The sequence below is a fragment of the Eleginops maclovinus genome, chromosome 9, assembly GCF_036324505.1.
Source record: "Eleginops maclovinus isolate JMC-PN-2008 ecotype Puerto Natales chromosome 9, JC_Emac_rtc_rv5, whole genome shotgun sequence".
Taxonomy (NCBI): Eukaryota; Metazoa; Chordata; class Actinopteri; order Perciformes; family Eleginopidae; genus Eleginops; species Eleginops maclovinus.
In genome coordinates, this window is record NC_086357.1 from 8283741 (window position 1) to 8301859 (window position 18119).

Consider the following 18119-nt stretch of genomic DNA (forward strand, 5'->3'; position numbering starts at 1 on the left):
AACTGGTCCAAATCTGCTCTTTTGCCTCTTAATGACTCAGCGAAAACGCTATCTTTCCCCACTAATGTCCCTGTTGTCCAGCACTTTCAATATCTTGGAATTAAGATTTTCCCTTCTTTTCATCGCATTACAACTCATAACTTTTGGGAAATGCATAAAACCCTGAAGAATGATATGGATAGGTGGGCTATCCTACCTGCCTCTCTCCAGGCCCGGACCGCTATTGTTAAGATGAATATCTTACCTAGAATCAATTTTATTAGCTCAATGATTCCGCTTTGCCCTCCCACAGATTATTGGAAGAAACTCCACTCTGACGTTTCCCAATTTATTTGGAACAAAAAACGTCCCAGACTGAAACTTTCCACCTTGCAGAGTAGAGGGGATGGTGGTTTAGCTGTACCTAATTTTAAGTATTACTTTTGGTCATTTGTGCTCCGCCCTATTGTTACTTGGTGTGATCCTGACACCCCAGTATCTTGGCGCAAGTTGGAAGAAAAAATGGTACGACCATGGAGTTTGGAAGATGTCTTGTTTTCTAATGTTTCTGACAAGCAAACCATGTTACGCTTTGGTCCCTTAGTTTCAAATGTGATTCGAACGTGGCGCGTGGTAGAAAAGGAATGTAGGATATCCTGTAAATGGCATACTCTTTCCCCTCTGTTTAACAACAAAGGGCTACTGATTGGAGGGAGACATATCTCTTCATCACACTGGAGCAATAGTGGTATCCATTACCTTAAAGACTTATACAATGGCAACGCCCTAGGTTCCTTCCAGGATATTAGAACTTCATTCAATCTTCCAGGTTCCTCATTCTTCTTTTACTTACAGATCAGATCAGCCCTGAAAGCATATGGCGTGCCTTGGCGGCAACCGTTATCCATTCATCCCCTGAGCAGATTGATGTCAATGCAAAATCATACCAAGGGTATGGTATCTAGGTTGTACATGTTTATTCTAGGATCCAGCCTGACTTGCCTTTAGACAGATTGTGGAGACAAGACTATCCTGCTCTGGATCCAGAATTTGACTGGGAGGATGTTTGGGATAGTGTAAATCCTAACCATCAACAGATACATTTTAATTTCATACATAGAACTTATTTAACCCATCGCAAACTTTTCTACATGAAACTGATAGACTCTCCCTTGTGCTCCTTTTGTACTCTAAAGTCTCCAGGAACGTTCCTACATATGATGTGGGATTGTCCACCGGTAACACAGTTCTGGTATGATGTTGCTTCGACCCTGTCAGATCTAGTGGTTGTGTTGGTACCAGCGACTGTCCCTGTTCTGATTCTGAATGATTTTTCAGAACTTCATACTTCTAGACTAAATAATCGCATCATCCTAGCTGGGCTCACGGCCGCTAAAAAGATGATGGTAATGTTGTTACGCGATGGAAACCCTCACAGATACTTAACATTAGACAGTGGATTCTTACCTTCTTAGATGTGGTATATTTGGAATTGTCAACTGCCCGTATTCATGGAGCTACTGAAAAAACTCTTTCCATTTGGCAGACAGCAGCTGAATCTTTGAAAGGCTTATTGGGGTAGGAACCTTATAACCTTAACTATCATCCCCCGTTGTGACATTCATTTTATGAATCCTTCTTTCCCCTGAAGTTTGATGTGTGTGTGTGTGTGTGTGTGTGTGTTTTGTTTTCATTTTAATTTTCCCTTTTCTTTCCTCACCACATGTTATTGTGCTGTGTTAGTTTTGTTTTGGTTAGATTGGTTTGGGTGGGGGGTCATTATTTTTCTTTACGTCACAAAGTTGTGCTATTTTATTGAAATTTGGAGGCATATTTTTGTGACAAATGGCCGACCTTACACTTTTCATGCCCACTCAATATTGTATTGTATTTTTGTATTTTGTATTTTGACAAAGAAAGAAAAAAAAGTATAATATAGTTTCTCCAAATAATCATAGTATAGTATCCCATAAATAAAGATAATACAGTACGTCGTTTTAAACTCATGTCATAGAAAAGGCCATTATGAGAGCCCTGCCTAACCTCTGATATCAGGAATGATTTTGCCGGTCACTTTTCTCCATTTGTCTTTGAAGGTGTCACAGGAGCTGCCGGATTCAGAGCACCTGGTCCGGATTCTCGGAAGAAAAGCTCCACTGCAGGGTTCACCTGTTCCCTCCTTTCTCCCGGATCGCCCCTGCACATTTTGGCCTTTTTTGTTCTTAGTGATGAACATACTTTACATTTTTTTATAATAAATACACCTTAAATGTACCTGCATCTGTTGTGTGCCTTGGTTTTCCCATGGGCTAGAACGCTTTTTTTGATACTATTAAAAAGTCATAGTAGCATACTATAATGAATGCTTCATATAGTCTGTCTTTGTTCAGGCTTTACATCATAAATCTGTGAGATTTTCTACACCTCAGTATTACATGTGCTGAACACTAAATAATAATCAGAATTCACAGAAACATTATCCCTGGTACTGTGTGCATCCACTAACCAAATTTAATGCATGTACTTTCTAGTTTGATTTGGTAAGGTGTCTTGTGTTTTTTCGAGTTTGTTAGAAATCAACACTTTTTGTTGAATACCATAAACAAAAATCCTCTTAATTCCAATGTATTGAGGTGGATGGGGAGGTCTAAAGATCTATACAAATTATACCAATTACTCTGTGCCCCTTAGAGGCAACAAGTGTCATTTGGGGGAAATTACCCTTTAAATCAAGAACAAAAACAATAGTATAAGTGCAAGAGTTTGTTTTTATTATCATTAACCGTTGACACATCAGCAGAGAAACAAGGCGTGACGAAAGACACAAAGGGACACACACTGGACTCAGATCTTGTTGAAAGCTGCTACATCGACACTTTGGATCTGAAACAGAGAAAAAGAGAAACTTAAATGAGTTTACAAAGAATGGCATGTTTTCTAAAGTCACTGAAGTAAATACAATCTTCTAAGCTGTCGTTGCAGCCTCGAGTAACCACAGAATTCTGATTAACTGACACGCACAATGGCACGTCAATTATGCAGCAGGGACATTGATTGAAGAACTTTAAATCTAAAAAGTAATACACTTTTCACTGGTTCACATATCCATTGATGATGATCAAGCGTCAAAAATATGACAGCTTCTCACTGACAAACGCTGTGTTAACATCTGAAATTAACTGAAAATCATAACCTCCATCAAGGCAGGACTGCAACATTAGATTTAACTAGGTGTAGACAATGAGTGAGTCTGCAAACCGCTGCCATCATGTGGTGAAAATGAGTTGGAGCTGAGATTAGTTTACCTGTCAAAAAAGAAACTCTAGAAAGGATGTTCACATTTGCAGTTCTGATTTTCAATATCAAGCTGAGAAGTCACGGCATGATGTACTTACATAGTCTTCAAACTTGGTGATTTCTTCCTCCAACAGGTCTGTCCCCACCTTGTCGTCCTCAACCACACATGCGATCTGGAGTTTCTTGATACCATATCCCACGGCAACCAGTTTGGACGTGCCCCATAACAGGCCCTCAGCCTGCACCGAGCGCACGCACTCCTCCAGCTTCCCCATGTCAGTTTCATCGTCCCACTAATATAAAAAAAGAAAGTGAATATCACCTACTAGTACTTAAAAGAGAGTTCTATGTATTAACTCCCTGTATGTGGGAATAGTTTTTAGGATTTTTAGGGAAACCCGTCCGAAGCAGACTTACAGGTTTGACGTCCAATAAGATGGAAGACTTGGCGATGATGCCGGGCTTCTTGGATTTCTTCTCTGCGTACGCTTTCAACCTCTCCTCTTTGAGTTTCTCCGCCTCTTCATCGTCGTCATCACTACCAAACAGGTCGATGTCGTCGTCATCATCCTCCTCGACTTTAACCGGGGCGCTTTTCTGCTGCTGGACGGTGGTGCCCTGAGCAGAGTGAAAATAACGACACGGTTACACAAGGAGTAATCGACTGGAGGATGAATTAAACTAGAACACAGCAAGACCCATTTGATGAGAACAATCTGTATGAACTCACGTTTGTGCATGGTACTGAGGGAGCGGCAGCAGGGGTCACGACTGCAGGAGACTTCTCCAGAACTGCTACTCGACATTCCAGTTTGGAAAGTGCAGCCCTCAAGTCATCCACCACTAAAGAAACAGGAAAACATCAGAATCGAAATGCTTTATTTCAGGGGGAAATTTGGTTTCACGAGAGTTGCCTGATTTGAGAAAGAAATACAAATAATGACTATAAAACAATACATTGATAAAGATAGAGCATTGAGCTGCTGACAGTGGAATAAGTCAGTCTATTAACTTGGAAGTGTTGTGTGTAAGAAAGGGACAGGAATAAAAACAGAAAACCACCAACAATGTATTCAAAACAAGCTCCTTCATAGGATAACAGAAGTCTTTTGTGACATAATATAGTGTGTGATTTCATGTTAGTTTTGTATTTACACACTTGGGCTTAGTGTGCCACATGCATAACTCAGAAAGGCATCCAATCAGAAGGCAGACCCCCCATATTATTATTTTGTGTTTTAAAAATGTACTGTAGACTGCTGCATTTCCTCTTTTGATCCCAGTCTCAGAGCGTGCCGGCAAAATATGCCACAAAAACTCATAGTATAGTAGACTTACATATGTAATAGAAGGAAGTGATACAATAGTGTGATAAAAGTAATTATGAAATAGTATAGTATGACATAAAAAAACAATTGCATAAAAATAGTAATGTTGTAAAAACAAAAAAATACATTATATATATATATATATATATATATATATATATGTATATATATATATATATATATATATATATATATACACACTATGTCACACACAAAAATGTGTATTATGGTTTTAAAAATGGTTAAATTTTAGTATGTGATAAAAAATTCAAAAGACAGCCAAAATCAAAAGGTCATTTAAGTATCTCTTAAAGATTCAATTGTCAGAAAGGTCCTTGCACTACAAAAGAATAATTGTATGTGACAAAAATTGTGTGTTCTATAGTATTTAATAGAATGTTTTTTTAAAAATCATAATATACCGTACTGTGTCTCTTAAGAATACAAAATGTCATGTTTATTAAGGATAAACCCACCTTGGTGTAAGCTTTGGTTCTCCAGCTCCAGGCCTTTGATGCGACAGACGATTTCTCCTTGATCGGCTGCACCGCTGACGCTCTGCACAGCCAAGACACAAAGAGAGGAAATAATGGACACAGTTTGTAGACAAGAGAAACATTTAACAGCCAAAATCTGGATATTAGTCCTTTAATCACACCAAGGAATTAAAGGCAGACCCCATATGCAAACACACACACACACACACACACACACACACACACACAGCACACCAACTGTCCATCTCAGCAGAAATACATAGATAGAGCATGACAGAAATATGAGTGACAGGCAGCTATTTAAACAGTGGTCTGCAACACTACAAACACACACACACATATTATCTAAAAGCCAACTAAAGGTCTAACAAACTCAAACTTGAGCAAGGTCCACTGATTGGCAGAAGATTCCGGAGACACAGGCGGCTCAGAGGCACTTACAAGCTGGGACTGTTGGCTCAGGGGAGGATGCCCTCTGTTACACAGTGTAGTCTTCAGCTGGGGGAGGCAGGGGATTTAAGCATGAAAAAAGGGAGGAAACTGAGGGAAGCATGTAGAAAGATCGCGGGGGGGTAAAACCGGAAGCAAAGAAGCAACAATAAAGAGAGCTGGGAGGTTATGGAAGATGTTGAAGAGTGGATGCTGAATACTTAATGAAGATCATGAAAAAAGACCAGGACAAGATAAAGATTATTAAAGACACCCCCATTTGTGTAGAGTAACGTTTGTCTAGCATCAGCTGACCACCAAGCTTTTACTTTTATTAGATATTGCAGCGATGGAAACTATTCCTATAACATTTCCGCAACTATTAAATGAAATATTAATTAAAGAAGCTCAAATCTATAAAACAAGTCCTTCAAAATATAAGTTTAATATGCAAAAGCCTGATTGTAACCATCATCAACAAAAATGTTTCTATTAGCACCAGCATTGAACAGTCTAGGTTGTTAAAAGACAAAGACAAGTTAATTTTTTATGTTTGGCTCCACAAAAAGGTCCAAAGTTTACCAAAGATGAGTTTATAGGCATTTCATTCCCAAATTTTCCTTACCAAATTAAGTAAAGCAGGGAAACCTTAAGGAGCTGCAACATTCAGCAGAATAACATTATTTATCGCTATAATTGTAACTGTTGAATTCAGTCTTGACCCATGTCACGTTTTCCTGGACATTTTAAAGCCATGTGCCTTACAGGACATATGGGACGTTGTTTGCTCAGTCAATAGTACATGAGGTACGGGAGTAAAGGGTGATAATGTGTGATAAGAGGTGTACTTACTCCTGCTAGAGATTTCTGGATGTTCTCCCTGGCCCTAGCGATGTCCTGCAGAATGGTGTTGGATCCGACATCCTTAAAAAAAGAAGGGAAAAAAAGTAAACAACCGCCACGTTGTTCATATTAAACGTCTCTGTAGTTCTATCATTTCAATTTTGCATATTTGACTACTTCATTTTATAACCTGGCTTTCATGTGCACATTTTAAATGTAATGAAAGTCAGACTTCATAAAAGAAAAGGTCAAATTCAAAATAAATCTTGTTCCTAAATGTGTCATAATGTCACTACTGGTGGAACATTTACACCAAAAATGACAACAAATTATATCTTCTTGAAGTTAAATGGTTTAAGTGTTCAGATAGGTGTGACAACTAAAAGAATATAAACTCTAAAGTGACAAGTCTCGCAAACCTCGGTTGAGCGTATCGCTGCGGGTACCTCTGCGGGTTGTGAGGAGCCGTCTGTGCGCTCGTAGAAGCGTCTCTCTGCCTCGTCATAGCGAGGTTTGTCGAACCAGATCTTCTCCTGGGCCAGGAAGTCCACAGAACTCATGGTGCTACAGAAGAGAGATAAGAGGGACAATAGAGGGATGAATGAAGAGAACCGAGAAGGTCAGGGGAAAAACTACAATTAATTTTATTATTGAAATGATTAGAAATAACCAATATTCTATTTATGATCAGAAGGATTTCTTATTTCATAATATGGACCCTTTAAAACAGATTATCGTATGTATTCTTTTATCTACATAACAGCAAAAATGATATTTAAATGGAGTCAAGTTGGCAACAATGGTTCATACGAACGTCAGTCACGCAGCCAAATCTCAAACAGACCACAAGGAATAAAGAAGACATGAACCAACACAAATGAAAAAGAGCAAAGAAAAAGTAAGAAAGAAAATGGGCTCACATTCAACAAAAACAAAAGAGGCAAACCCATGATATCATAAAAGAAAAAACAATGAAAGGTAAAACGAAACATCTGGAGCGACTCCATTCTCCCGGGTTGGTCATACTTGTCCCTCAGTGGGGCGGTGGGGGCCGCTGATGCTGCTTCTGTCCGCCGACCCTGCTTCACCACCACAGCATCACTCCCAGTGTAGGCATGGAAACGGCTCTCTGCAGCATCATACCGCCACTTGTCCAACCACACCCGCTCACTGTCTGGGTGAAGGAGGTAGCGGACCCCGGTCCCCGACGCTTCAACCTTCTCTTGGACCTCAGCTGGCTCCTCTTCCTCTTGAATAGGAAGCAAAGCGTGGAAAATTTCCGATTTCCCCTGCTGGACCACCCGTTTTTCCTCCACCGCCTCTTCCTCAGCTTCTTCCTCCTCCTCTTCCACAAGGCTTTGAGGGTGGTCGCTACTTCTGGAAGTGGGGGGGCAGCTGGAGCGTTTGGAGGAGTTGTTGCCATACAGGTTCTGGTAGAAAGTTGCTTCGGCACGGTCGTACAGAGGTTTCTCCAGCCACACGTCTCTCAGCAGCTCCACTGGAATGCGGGGGAGTCCGTTGATCGACTGACGATTGGTTGGTGTTACGGCTGCTTGCTGGATGACCGGGGTCGCAGGCGTCGGGGCTAGAGACTGATATCCTTCATCAGGTGTTTGAGGGGTGACGGAGGGGTTAGGTGGGAATTGGAAGTCCAGAGAGCTCGGAATTGGTCGCTGAACTGATTCTTCAGCATAGTGGCTTTCAGCCTGGTCAAAGGTTGTCTTGTTCACCCACACGGTCTGGACAACATGGTGGCAGGCCACCTGATCGCCATGCTGGCACACCGGTCCTGAGGAAGGTGGAGCTACAGACGACTGAGATTTTGAGTGTTTCCCGGGGGCCGGGGATGACCGTGACTTGGTGGTCCCGTTGGAGGAGCTCGCCAACCAGCACTGGTAGAGGCTCTCGGCTTGCTCGTACATGCTCCGCTCAAACCACACATTAGCACACTCCGACTGCAGGCCCATCAGCCCAGCGCAGGGGTCCGATGCAGGCTGGTTTGTCCTTTTTTCTGGCTTCTCTTCTTTGTTGATCTTACTGTCAACCGTCACCTCAGGCTGACTTTCAGGTTTGGATGAACGCTTCTTGCGGCGACGGCTTTTCCCACTACGCTTACCATCTCCGTTTAGACTTTCGCTCTCTGGGGACGATGATGCCCTATCTCCATTTCTTTGACCGGAGTCAGCCTTGTTCTTACACGGCGAGGCTGCAGGTGCAGACCGGTCCACCTGACAGTGGCTGGCTGGCTGTTCTAGCTCCGACTGATCCAGTACAGAGCACGAGGGATTCTTCTTAGACATCTTTGATCCGTTGCAGCAAAAAAAAAGAGAATAACAGGTAGAGGCTTTTGGGTTAGTAAGATAGACGCAGGAAAGTTTAGAGACACAAAGGGATTGATCTTTTAGACTCAGTCAACCAAATGAAAGTCAAAGAGCTGTAAGTTTGAAACAGAGTCTACAAATCAGTCCCAGAAACACAGGAAGCATGCAGGAAATTGAGAAGAAACCCATGCAGATCAACTAAAAAGGTTTGATGAATGGAATTTACTTGTTGGAGAATTGTTAGTATTGTACAAACTCATGCACGGGAGATGCTGACTAAGTCATATCAAAGCTTGGAGAGCGTTCGGCTGAGTTTAAATGGCATAAACTCAAGAAAGTAAGGGACAATGAACACTGGGGCCCATGCTTTTTTAGGTCCAAATACTTTTAAGTCTGAATGCAAGATTGTTAGTTGTAGTTTCTCCTGCAACACAATGCTTTATCAAAAAAAACATGCTTTATTTAGCCAGACTGGGAAATATCTGCATACACACTGCCATTAAAACACTAGAGCTCATATTTATTATGTTCCACAAAAGGCATTTACCTGTTCTTTGATTAGGCAAATTTCTATGTATAGTAACCAAAATCAAGCAGCGTTATCTTCATCTGACACCCAAGAGACTCTGGTCCTTTGATTACTCAAAACATAAATAGCTGCAGTGTGACTATTATAAATGGCTTTTAAACATTCTTGAACAAACATATATAACATGTTTAACCAACACTTAATTTAGAATCATTTTATTGCAACTATTTTAAATTGTTCTTGGCAGAAGACTTGACGAGTCATAACACAGCAACATGAAAGCATGCAAAAACGAAAAGTGCGTGTAACAAGTGCAGGGCAAAAATATTAACAACGTTTCTCTATATAAAAAAATGAATTCAAAAAAAGACAATGATCCATGAAAAAAAATGCCCATGCAAGCAAACTGAATAGATATTTTTTTCTTAAATACAAAATAAAAATAAGCAAACATTGCACAACCCATGCTGTTTTTCCTGAAGTCACATTATTCTGTTGCAATACAGGAAATGCTTTCCCTTAATGTTTGAACACGTGGACGTTAGTAATAGTGCGATGAATAGTGGTATACTGAAATGGATTTGGACACACCATTTGGGAAAGCATTTCCTGCTTAATGCTTGTAAAAATCATATTCAATCTCTTAACTCACCTTCCTGGGTATAAATGTGTTGAGCTTAAACTAGTACTCAAAGTCAAATGCTCAACACGTTCTTTTCATCCAGTTAATCGCAGGCCATTCAAAAGAAATGTAACAATCACCACCTTGCAAAACTATGGACATACCACAACTCAAATGGGAAAATGTCAACAATGTTATCAGGAATACTCACTTGTCAAATTCTGAATGCAAGATGAGGGGAAAGAAAGATTTTTCTTAATAAATAAATTGACATGAAACTCTCTCAAATGGAAAATATTTGCACTATAATCTGCTTTTGTTGATAATAAGAAAGAACATCGAGCAATTATTGGACACATCTCAAAGTTTTCCAATTGAAAGGGCACCAGGGACCGTTTCCTCAATTTCATAAAAAATGTAATGTTAATTTAAAGCAGAACTATTGAAAATTAAATCAAGCACATTAGTGGTGATATTACAGTTTAACACTATGAATAGGGCACTCTTGTACGCAGACCACTGCAACTGCACATGCATTTATATGCTGGGTTGCTAGGCTGCACCCCTTTATACGTCGCTCTATGGACAGTCATTTATTTAAAGGATATACTGGAAAAATTCTATATTTTCGACTTCTCTACTCCGCCTGTGACACTCTGCATTTATACTTCCATAAATTAAAAATAACAAAGGCTGAATAATACTAGGCAGTATAGGCACTGTGATTTTTAAAGAAATGCCACTCAAACAGGGCTATTTTAAGCAGCATTAGATGATCTAGTGAGTATTTCTGGCAGCAGTAAGGTGTATGAGGGTACCATTGTCTTAAAATAAACTGCAGTGCTCTGGTTAATTATGAAAGAAAATGACTCCCACTGCATCAATGTAGCATATTTATGTGTCACGTTAACAAAGGGTCTAATCAGTGTTTTATATGGCCTATGCATGGAATTTATTGATAACAAATAAAAATCGCCAGCTTTACCCTTTCAATGTGATTATGAGTGAATATCCCCATAATGTCATCCTTTGGGGAAGTCTCCTCAAATAACCTCAGCCAAGTGTCTGATGCATTTAAGCACCCCAGCAAGGGTGATGTGCAGTGATTTGCAAATGCTTCACTTAACCACTGATATATTACCTAATAATATTGTATTTTAAAATGTAAATATAAAATACACAGCTTATTAACAGGACTACGCCATCATCACGCCCAACATCTTCAAATAACCACTTTATATCTGAAAACCTGCCGTTTTTGTTTAAATTGATAAAACATGTCCTTTATATGTCATTACATCCTAAAAGAACGCTTAAGGTCAGCAAGGTGTAACTGTTAATGTAATGAAGAGAAACCTGTCATGCAACATAATAAAACAATTCATAAAAGGCAGTTTTACAGAGCTGTCATCATCAGAAGGTGTGCCCTGCTAACCTCAACATTAGCCATCTCTCATCTGCTAGTAGGACCTAGCTGCGATCAAACGCTGTCAGTGGGTAGTTACTATTAAATGCGACACATACTACACTTCAGTATTGTTTTCTTATAAAGACATTTACTAATAGTAAAAAGGTCAATGTAAATCAGCTGCTGAAGCCGGTGTCCAGCCAGCGTGACAGCCGCTGCGGGATGCGTTAGCACCGAGGATGTTCAGCACTAGCAAGCTGCTAGTTCAGCTAGCCGCTAGCTAGCCCGGGCTAACGCACGCCGAATCCCTGCTGTCTGTAAACCGCTGAATCTCCATTCATTGCCCAAAACGTCTCTTTAATGATCCCAGATAGTATTCCCCAGACTGAAAACCCAAGCTGTCAGTCAGCGTTGACGTACTTACTGCTTTGTATTTTGTCTTGTCGGTGTAAAGACAGGCCGGTGGATAGAACGCGTGTTTCTCCGGGAGTCGGTGTGTGACAACGAGGAAGAGGAGGGAGGAAGGACAAGGAGCACGGGTGGTTGTGTGATCTCAGAGCATGGGGGAGGGGGGAGTTATGAATCATTAATCATTTCCTCATGGCTCCATTTTAAATCTCATGTTTGTTGACATTGGATGATCAGATAATTATTTACTGATATTCTTAGAGTGGAGTCATTTTCTTAACTGATACTGAAACATATTTTAATTTAGTTTAAAGAACTCATTCCCAAAGTTCAACCTTTGTCCTAGTATAACAATCCTCAACCCTTATGACGTTATATGTTATTGTAAAAACTAAATCCCACAACCTTGTTAGGGCAAATAGGACTTTAACACAGTCCAGCAAGAAGTACTTTTTAATAGTAAAGGTAGCATGGCAGTGTAAAAATACATTACAAGTAAAAGTCATCCATTTAAAATCTGACTTAATAAAACAACACAAGTGTTTTATTATATATATTAGATTATGATTAGTAATGCAATAGTGTGTACATTATTTCAATGTTTCAACAACTGCAGATGAATGCAGATTTCTAGGATTCCTGCTTTTCAGTATGTAGTATACAACTCTTTGGGCTATGTACTGACAATTTGTTTTAAAGAAATCACCTTGATTTTTCTTTAATTATCAATAAGTTTTGTACATAATTTGGCCAAATATTAGTCCTTGATGTATAATGTTTCTTAGGTACATGAGTAAAGTTTGGATTTAGTCTGACACCAGTGTTATCTTCTGTATCACTACATTGCATTCATAAGTATGCCTTAACTGAGAAAGAAAACATAAAAGTATTGTGCATCTAAGTATATCTACAATATTACTAACTATGGGAGGAATCAAATTTGGATTTGACCAATTGGATTTAACGATCAAATAATTTACTTGTCCAAGTCAATTTCAAGATTCAGCCAACGTTTCTTTTTTGCTTAAAACAAATTATTCTTGTCAAAGGCATAAAAAGGTGTAGAAGTATAAACTGCATTTGTTTAAGAAGAACACTGTGGGGTTTGGGGGATTTAATGGCAGAAATGTTATATTATATTAAAGGTTTCACCAGAGTATAATCTCTTGAAACTCATTATTGTATTTCATCTTAAGTTAAAATGACGTCTTCATTTATTCACAGAGAGCGTTGGACTGCAATTTTTACAAAGTCAAGAACAGACAAAAACACTCAGGCATTCTTAACGGCCATCACATTTTTTATGTTACCTGAAGGCCACTTTAGTTTCTCTGAAAGGGAGGAGTAAGTGGAGGATCAATCAGTTGGTTGCAATCTGCAGCCTCACTGATAGATGACAAAGGGAAACAAAATAATTAAGAAAAGATGACAAGTCCTGCTTTGTCTTTGTGTTCCATGGTGAAGATGAGACAAAAACTCAGTTTGTTGTAAGGCTTGAATTATGTCAATGGAGTAGTAGCAGCCGTTATTTCCTGGATCTTTCTGCTCACTTTCGGCCAAGCTGCTTGGCTCTCTCAGTGGCAGATTCCACGGCGCTCATGGTCGCCGCCCTCAGACCGCCCTGCTCCAGGGTGTGAAGCCCGTAGATGGTTGTTCCACCTGGAGTGCAGACCTCAGAGCGGAGCTGAGCAGGATGCTTCCCGGATTCACGTAGCAATTTCCCAGCACCCTGCATCAGATGGAATAAAGACCAGAATAATGACGGTGGGTTCAAATATTTTGCTGTTGAACAAACACAGAATTTCTTAGGAAATTGCTTATGTTGCAACGGTGAAAAAAAAGCACAAACGCAATAGAACTGACCAGAACAGTTTGAGATGCGATGCTGTGTGCCAGAGCACTCGGCATTCCCATTTTAACAGCTCCTTCTGCCAGCGCTTCAGCGAACAGATACACCTGCAAAGAGGGGTCACATGCATCAGTATTAAAAGATGCACAAAATAAGTGCAACGTTTTCAAAAGTAAAACATATATTAAGTAACATTCAGTGTTTAAAATATCTAACTTTGCATTGAGGACCTTTGTCTGATATTCTTTTTCAAGTCAGAGACTTAAAACATATGTCCAATAAATGATTCATCAGAGCGACCATCATTGTTAGTCCTATTAATACAGGGGGAAACTGTTAAAGAGTTATATTTTGTAATTTTGGTACTTGTGATTTTCAATCGTCAGATGTGCCATGGGAAATTGTCTAATTTCACTCAATCAATAAAAAATGATACTTTTTAGTTGCTGCAAACAATTTGCCATTGAGTGTCTGTGCTTTCAATGTAGTGACAGGCTATGTAATTAAATACTTTTCCATTCCACTGGGTGGCAGTAGGTAGCACAATAATGAAATTCTTAATTTAAGAGAGCTAGAGCTGAGCCAAAATAAATGGATTCAGTTCCAAAGTGCACCTCTTGCAACAACATCTTGAAAGTGCCAACCTTGATATGATCGCCCTCACCCAGAAATGGCAAATAGATATCAACAATGTTTGAGATAATAGGTAAACATTCTTGAGCAGAAGTTGTCAATTCATTTACCCTTTACCTTCACTGAATTCAGTGAAGGACCGCGGCTCAAACAACTTTTATTAGAACCTTATTCCTCTTACTGCGTGTGCACCATTACACACCGGGGGCAAATTCCTTGTATGTAAGAACCTATTAAGCAATAAACCCGATTTGATGTTGTAGAGAATTTTTCAAACCCCTCAAAACATAGTAGGAAAACTAAATTTGGAAATGCCAAAGCATGTTTTAAGAACATCTTAGTTGAGTCACAGATTTCTCTATTTTCTGTGTATTTTAATTTAATAATTCAATGGGATTCATGAAGCTCATAAATCCACATAGTTTTGAGGAAGTCCTATTACTATGGTAGGCCAACACTTACAAAGACTACCTTCTAAAAAAGCATACAGTCCTGGGACACTCACAAAAGCAACTCCGCTCCCGCTCAGCCCAGTGTGGATGTCGATCCAGGCCTCCGGTCCCTCTTCCACCAAACCACAGCGGTGCAACAAAGAGCGCAGCAGAGCTCCGTCTTCCTGTTTCGCATGGGATCCCCGTGTAAACAGGAGAGCCCCCTCCTGAACCAAACATGGGAGATTTGGCATCAGCCTGATAGCCACTGAATTCTCTGGCAGGAGCTTGAGATTGAAAGAGAGAAAAAAAGGAATATTACTCATCTTAGATCAGCACCATTTTAATTTGAAAAACCATTTCACATGGGCTCTCACCTCTTCTAATGTTGCCAGTGTTACCCCCGCTGCTACTGACACAATAATGTGTCGCTCGGCGATGTGTACTGAAGTCTCATTGAGAACAGCTGCTACCAGGTGAGGTTTGACCGCAAGAAAGACCAGATCTGACCCAGAGACCACCTCTACGTTTGAATGAGTGACGGCAACACCGAGCTCCTGAAAGACAGAGGAAAGGAGGTTAGCTACTGACACAAACACAAAATTACTGTGCCCAAGAATGAACAGCTCACATTGTGTTATTAAGGTATAAATATAACACAGCAGACAGAAAAGATGACTACTGAGAGAGGCATTTGTTTGGTTTTATCATTGTCATGTTACATTCTTCATTTTGGTTAAAACTTAAATGATAATTCATATATATATATATATATATATATTCACAAGTCAGATTTTATAATAGGCAGTAATAGGTGTTTTCTCACATTTTGTAGACAAAACAAAAAAAGAATAAATACATCAAGAAAATTATTTGCAGACACTGTAACTGATCTTACAGTTATGCGTACTGTCCTCCCATCCATTGCATCCTACTGAGAACAGATAAAGTAAAGAAAAAGTACCTGAAAGCGTCCCAGGTTTCTCGAGGATGGTGCGCTAACTTTGATGTTTGCAGGAAGAACATTTCCTTTAATGGGAACAAAAGAGAAGGTTAACGCCTTTTTTGATCAAAACTTCCGTGCACTGTTTCAACAACTTTATCATAACTTACCAGACAAGAGGCCCTTTGCAATACCGAACGCCATGTTCCCGGCACCAATAAAACCGATCTTCAGCTGCGAGTCCATCTCAGGGTCCATTTTGATCTAGAGAAAAATATTGGAAACATCAAAGAGCTGAACAGTTGACCTAAGAACTGGGGAAGTGAATCACGAAAACAACTATGACACATTTTCAACGGTGACACTATGTCACATATTATCACAAATATACATCAAGATTATGCTACACCCCATGTTACAACAAGACAGTTGAAGCAGCAACTATTAGTCATTAAATTGATTAATAATAAGGCAACTTATTTAAATTGTTATTTTGATGTTTTAGGCATTTTTTCAAGCATATACAAGTCAATTATTTTATCATGACCTTGGGATTCCTTTAAGAAGGAAATGTACACCAAATTGCTAATAAATGAGGGGTTATCATTATTACAGTTAGACGCCAGACACCATAAGTGCCAACGCATCATTTACCATAGGGACAGGCAATGCAATTCTTGACTGTGTACACGTCGTCACGAATAACCGGGTTACCGAGTCAGAGGTGCAGTTAAATGACAAAAGATAATTTGTAAAATCCTGGGGGACAGTCATCAAATGTAATCTCTTTCACTGCAGTTTCTCTGTCCTGGTCTTTTTTTTCTCCTTCAACTGCGCCCTCTTCCCAGATAAGAGATTAAAGGGCTAACACAGATCTGTTTGCTGCAGCAGAACAAGCAGTAAATCTGTCTGTAAATCACATGTCTCAATATTTGAAAGAAGCTTCTACGGTAAACAAATATTAAGGCATCGTGGTATTGATATTTGTCTACCACCAACAAAAGGCTGATAGTTAATAAACATTTCTAATGCTAAAATCCCCAGCAATTGCTGAGTCGAACTTGTCATATTTGAGGAGTTTTCTTTGTAAATCAAATCCACTTTAAGATCTCAGAGATCGCAACGGGTCTTTTTCTTTTTAAAAGAAAATAAATAATGAAACAGCTGGGAAAGTACCACAGACCAATAGATATGTATATGTTGTACCATAGAATACCAAGTTGCCAGTTTATTATATGCAACATAAAAACAATTCAGTTTGAATCAACAGTCTTCAATTAATATTATTATGGGGGCTATTGGGATTTTGGAGACCATAGTGTTTAATGAAGTGCCTCATGCTCATATTTTTCTTGCACAGGTTGTCTTCTGAATATGACATCTTGAGCTCAATGAGACTGCCTGTTTAAATAAAGATACGAATCTAAACTGTAGACCCTGTGTTATAAGAGTGTGAGACATGTTCAAAGCCGGGTTGGTAATGAATGCATGCATCATACAGCAGAAATGGTTATGATCTGAAGACAACACTACATCGCAACCACGGTATCACCCCTACAATTAAACCAAGGTTCTGGGCGGTATTGTCCGGGCAGGGCTGCGGCCAGTGCAGCATCGATGCTTCTCCCTCCGAGTCTTCCGTCCCTTTATCATTCCTGTCAGAGTTTACAGTGACGCCAGCGCCTAACAAGGGGTGCCTGGACTCCATGATAGCTATCATTGTCTTTTCATACCTCCACCAACCTTGTATTTTGGTCGGTGCCGGGGAGCTCGGTTCCCTCTTGCACTTATAATACGCACTTTTGAGAAGTTTCCAACGAAATTTTAATTGGTCCACAGTTCTGTGATAACCAGCCGCTGTCATTCTCCTGTGTGCCACCTTAAACAGCTTATTATTCCGTACTTTCCTCCCGTCTAAGCATTTTTTCATATCCAGGTCCTTGAGGATTTCCAGAAATAACTCAGTCTCCTTAACGTCCCAGTTCTGCTTCTTTATACCCGGGTCTTCCATTGTTATGAAAATGTAGCCACACTAGTTTTACGGCTAGTTAGCCAAAAGGTAGATTATCCACACGGCTAGGTTGCTAATGATGTGCTAGTGGCATTGCTGGTGTGGCAAGGGGAAGTGTGGTACTGATGCTAGCTTACATGTTATCGGAGTTGAGACTGCAGTTCGCAAAATAGCGTGCCAAAATGTTAAAAACCCTGCTTGCTAGGGAAAGCGACAAAATAATCCAGCACCGATAAGCAATACAATGCACGTGTTACTTGTTGACTGGACAACCATAAAATAACCCGGAGTGACATGAACACCTTGTCAGGCGATACTGTGAATAACACCGGCTGACGTTGGTGGAAGGATATTTATTCACCTGATATGTTTCAGATTTGTTGACGTCCGACGTTTAGTAAAACTCAAACTTTAGTTTATTGGAACAGTCAGTCAGGTTGGTAACACCCGCAGTATCCACGAAACAAACCACCTGAGTCCCAGTGAACTGTTGGTGAGCTTGTTTTCTACCTCCATGCTGCTGCACCAGGTGGGCGGCGTCTAAAGCATCCTCAGCTACACATTTCCAACACATGATTCCGCACCGTTACT

The 18119-nt window shown here is 39.9% G+C and overlaps 3 protein-coding genes across 8 annotated transcripts; all 3 read right to left on the bottom strand.

Moving 5' to 3' along the window:
• Window positions 1–2729: 2729 nt before the first annotated feature.
• LOC134869981 (elongation factor 1-delta-like) lies at window positions 2730–11860 on the bottom strand. Of its 2 annotated transcripts, XM_063891970.1 has the most exons (9): window positions 11678–11860; window positions 6793–6937; window positions 6383–6454; window positions 5543–5599; window positions 5081–5162; window positions 4007–4119; window positions 3694–3894; window positions 3375–3569; window positions 2730–2862 (listed from the first exon to the last, which is right to left on the bottom strand). In XM_063891970.1, exons 2-9 carry the CDS (start codon window positions 6931–6933, stop codon window positions 2824–2826), a joined length of 900 nt encoding a protein of 299 aa, XP_063748040.1. In that variant the 5' UTR covers window positions 6934–6937; window positions 11678–11860; the 3' UTR covers window positions 2730–2823. The 2 variants fall into 2 exon arrangements, with proteins under 2 accessions (XP_063748040.1, XP_063748041.1); XM_063891971.1 differs by lacking the exon at window positions 5543–5599.
• On the bottom strand, window positions 6944–11663 carry LOC134869980 (uncharacterized). The gene is made up of 2 exons (XM_063891969.1): window positions 9876–11663; window positions 6944–8673 (listed from the first exon to the last, which is right to left on the bottom strand). The coding sequence occupies exon 2, from the start codon at window positions 8671–8673 to the stop codon at window positions 7189–7191; it is 1485 nt and encodes a 494-aa protein (XP_063748039.1). The 5' UTR covers window positions 9876–11663; the 3' UTR covers window positions 6944–7188.
• Window positions 11861–12857: 997 nt separating the features above from the next.
• pycr3 (pyrroline-5-carboxylate reductase 3) lies at window positions 12858–18082 on the bottom strand. Of its 5 annotated transcripts, none has more exons than XM_063890634.1 (7): window positions 17890–18082; window positions 15688–15781; window positions 15539–15603; window positions 14952–15131; window positions 14649–14861; window positions 13525–13617; window positions 12858–13390 (listed from the first exon to the last, which is right to left on the bottom strand). In XM_063890634.1, exons 2-7 carry the CDS (start codon window positions 15773–15775, stop codon window positions 13208–13210), a joined length of 822 nt encoding a protein of 273 aa, XP_063746704.1. In that variant the 5' UTR covers window positions 15776–15781; window positions 17890–18082; the 3' UTR covers window positions 12858–13207. The 5 variants fall into 5 exon arrangements, with proteins under 5 accessions (XP_063746704.1, XP_063746705.1, XP_063746703.1 ...); XM_063890635.1 differs by lacking the exon at window positions 17890–18082 and adding an exon at window positions 17666–17801; XM_063890633.1 differs by lacking the exon at window positions 17890–18082 and adding an exon at window positions 17421–17659.
• Window positions 18083–18119: the final 37 nt, after the last annotated feature.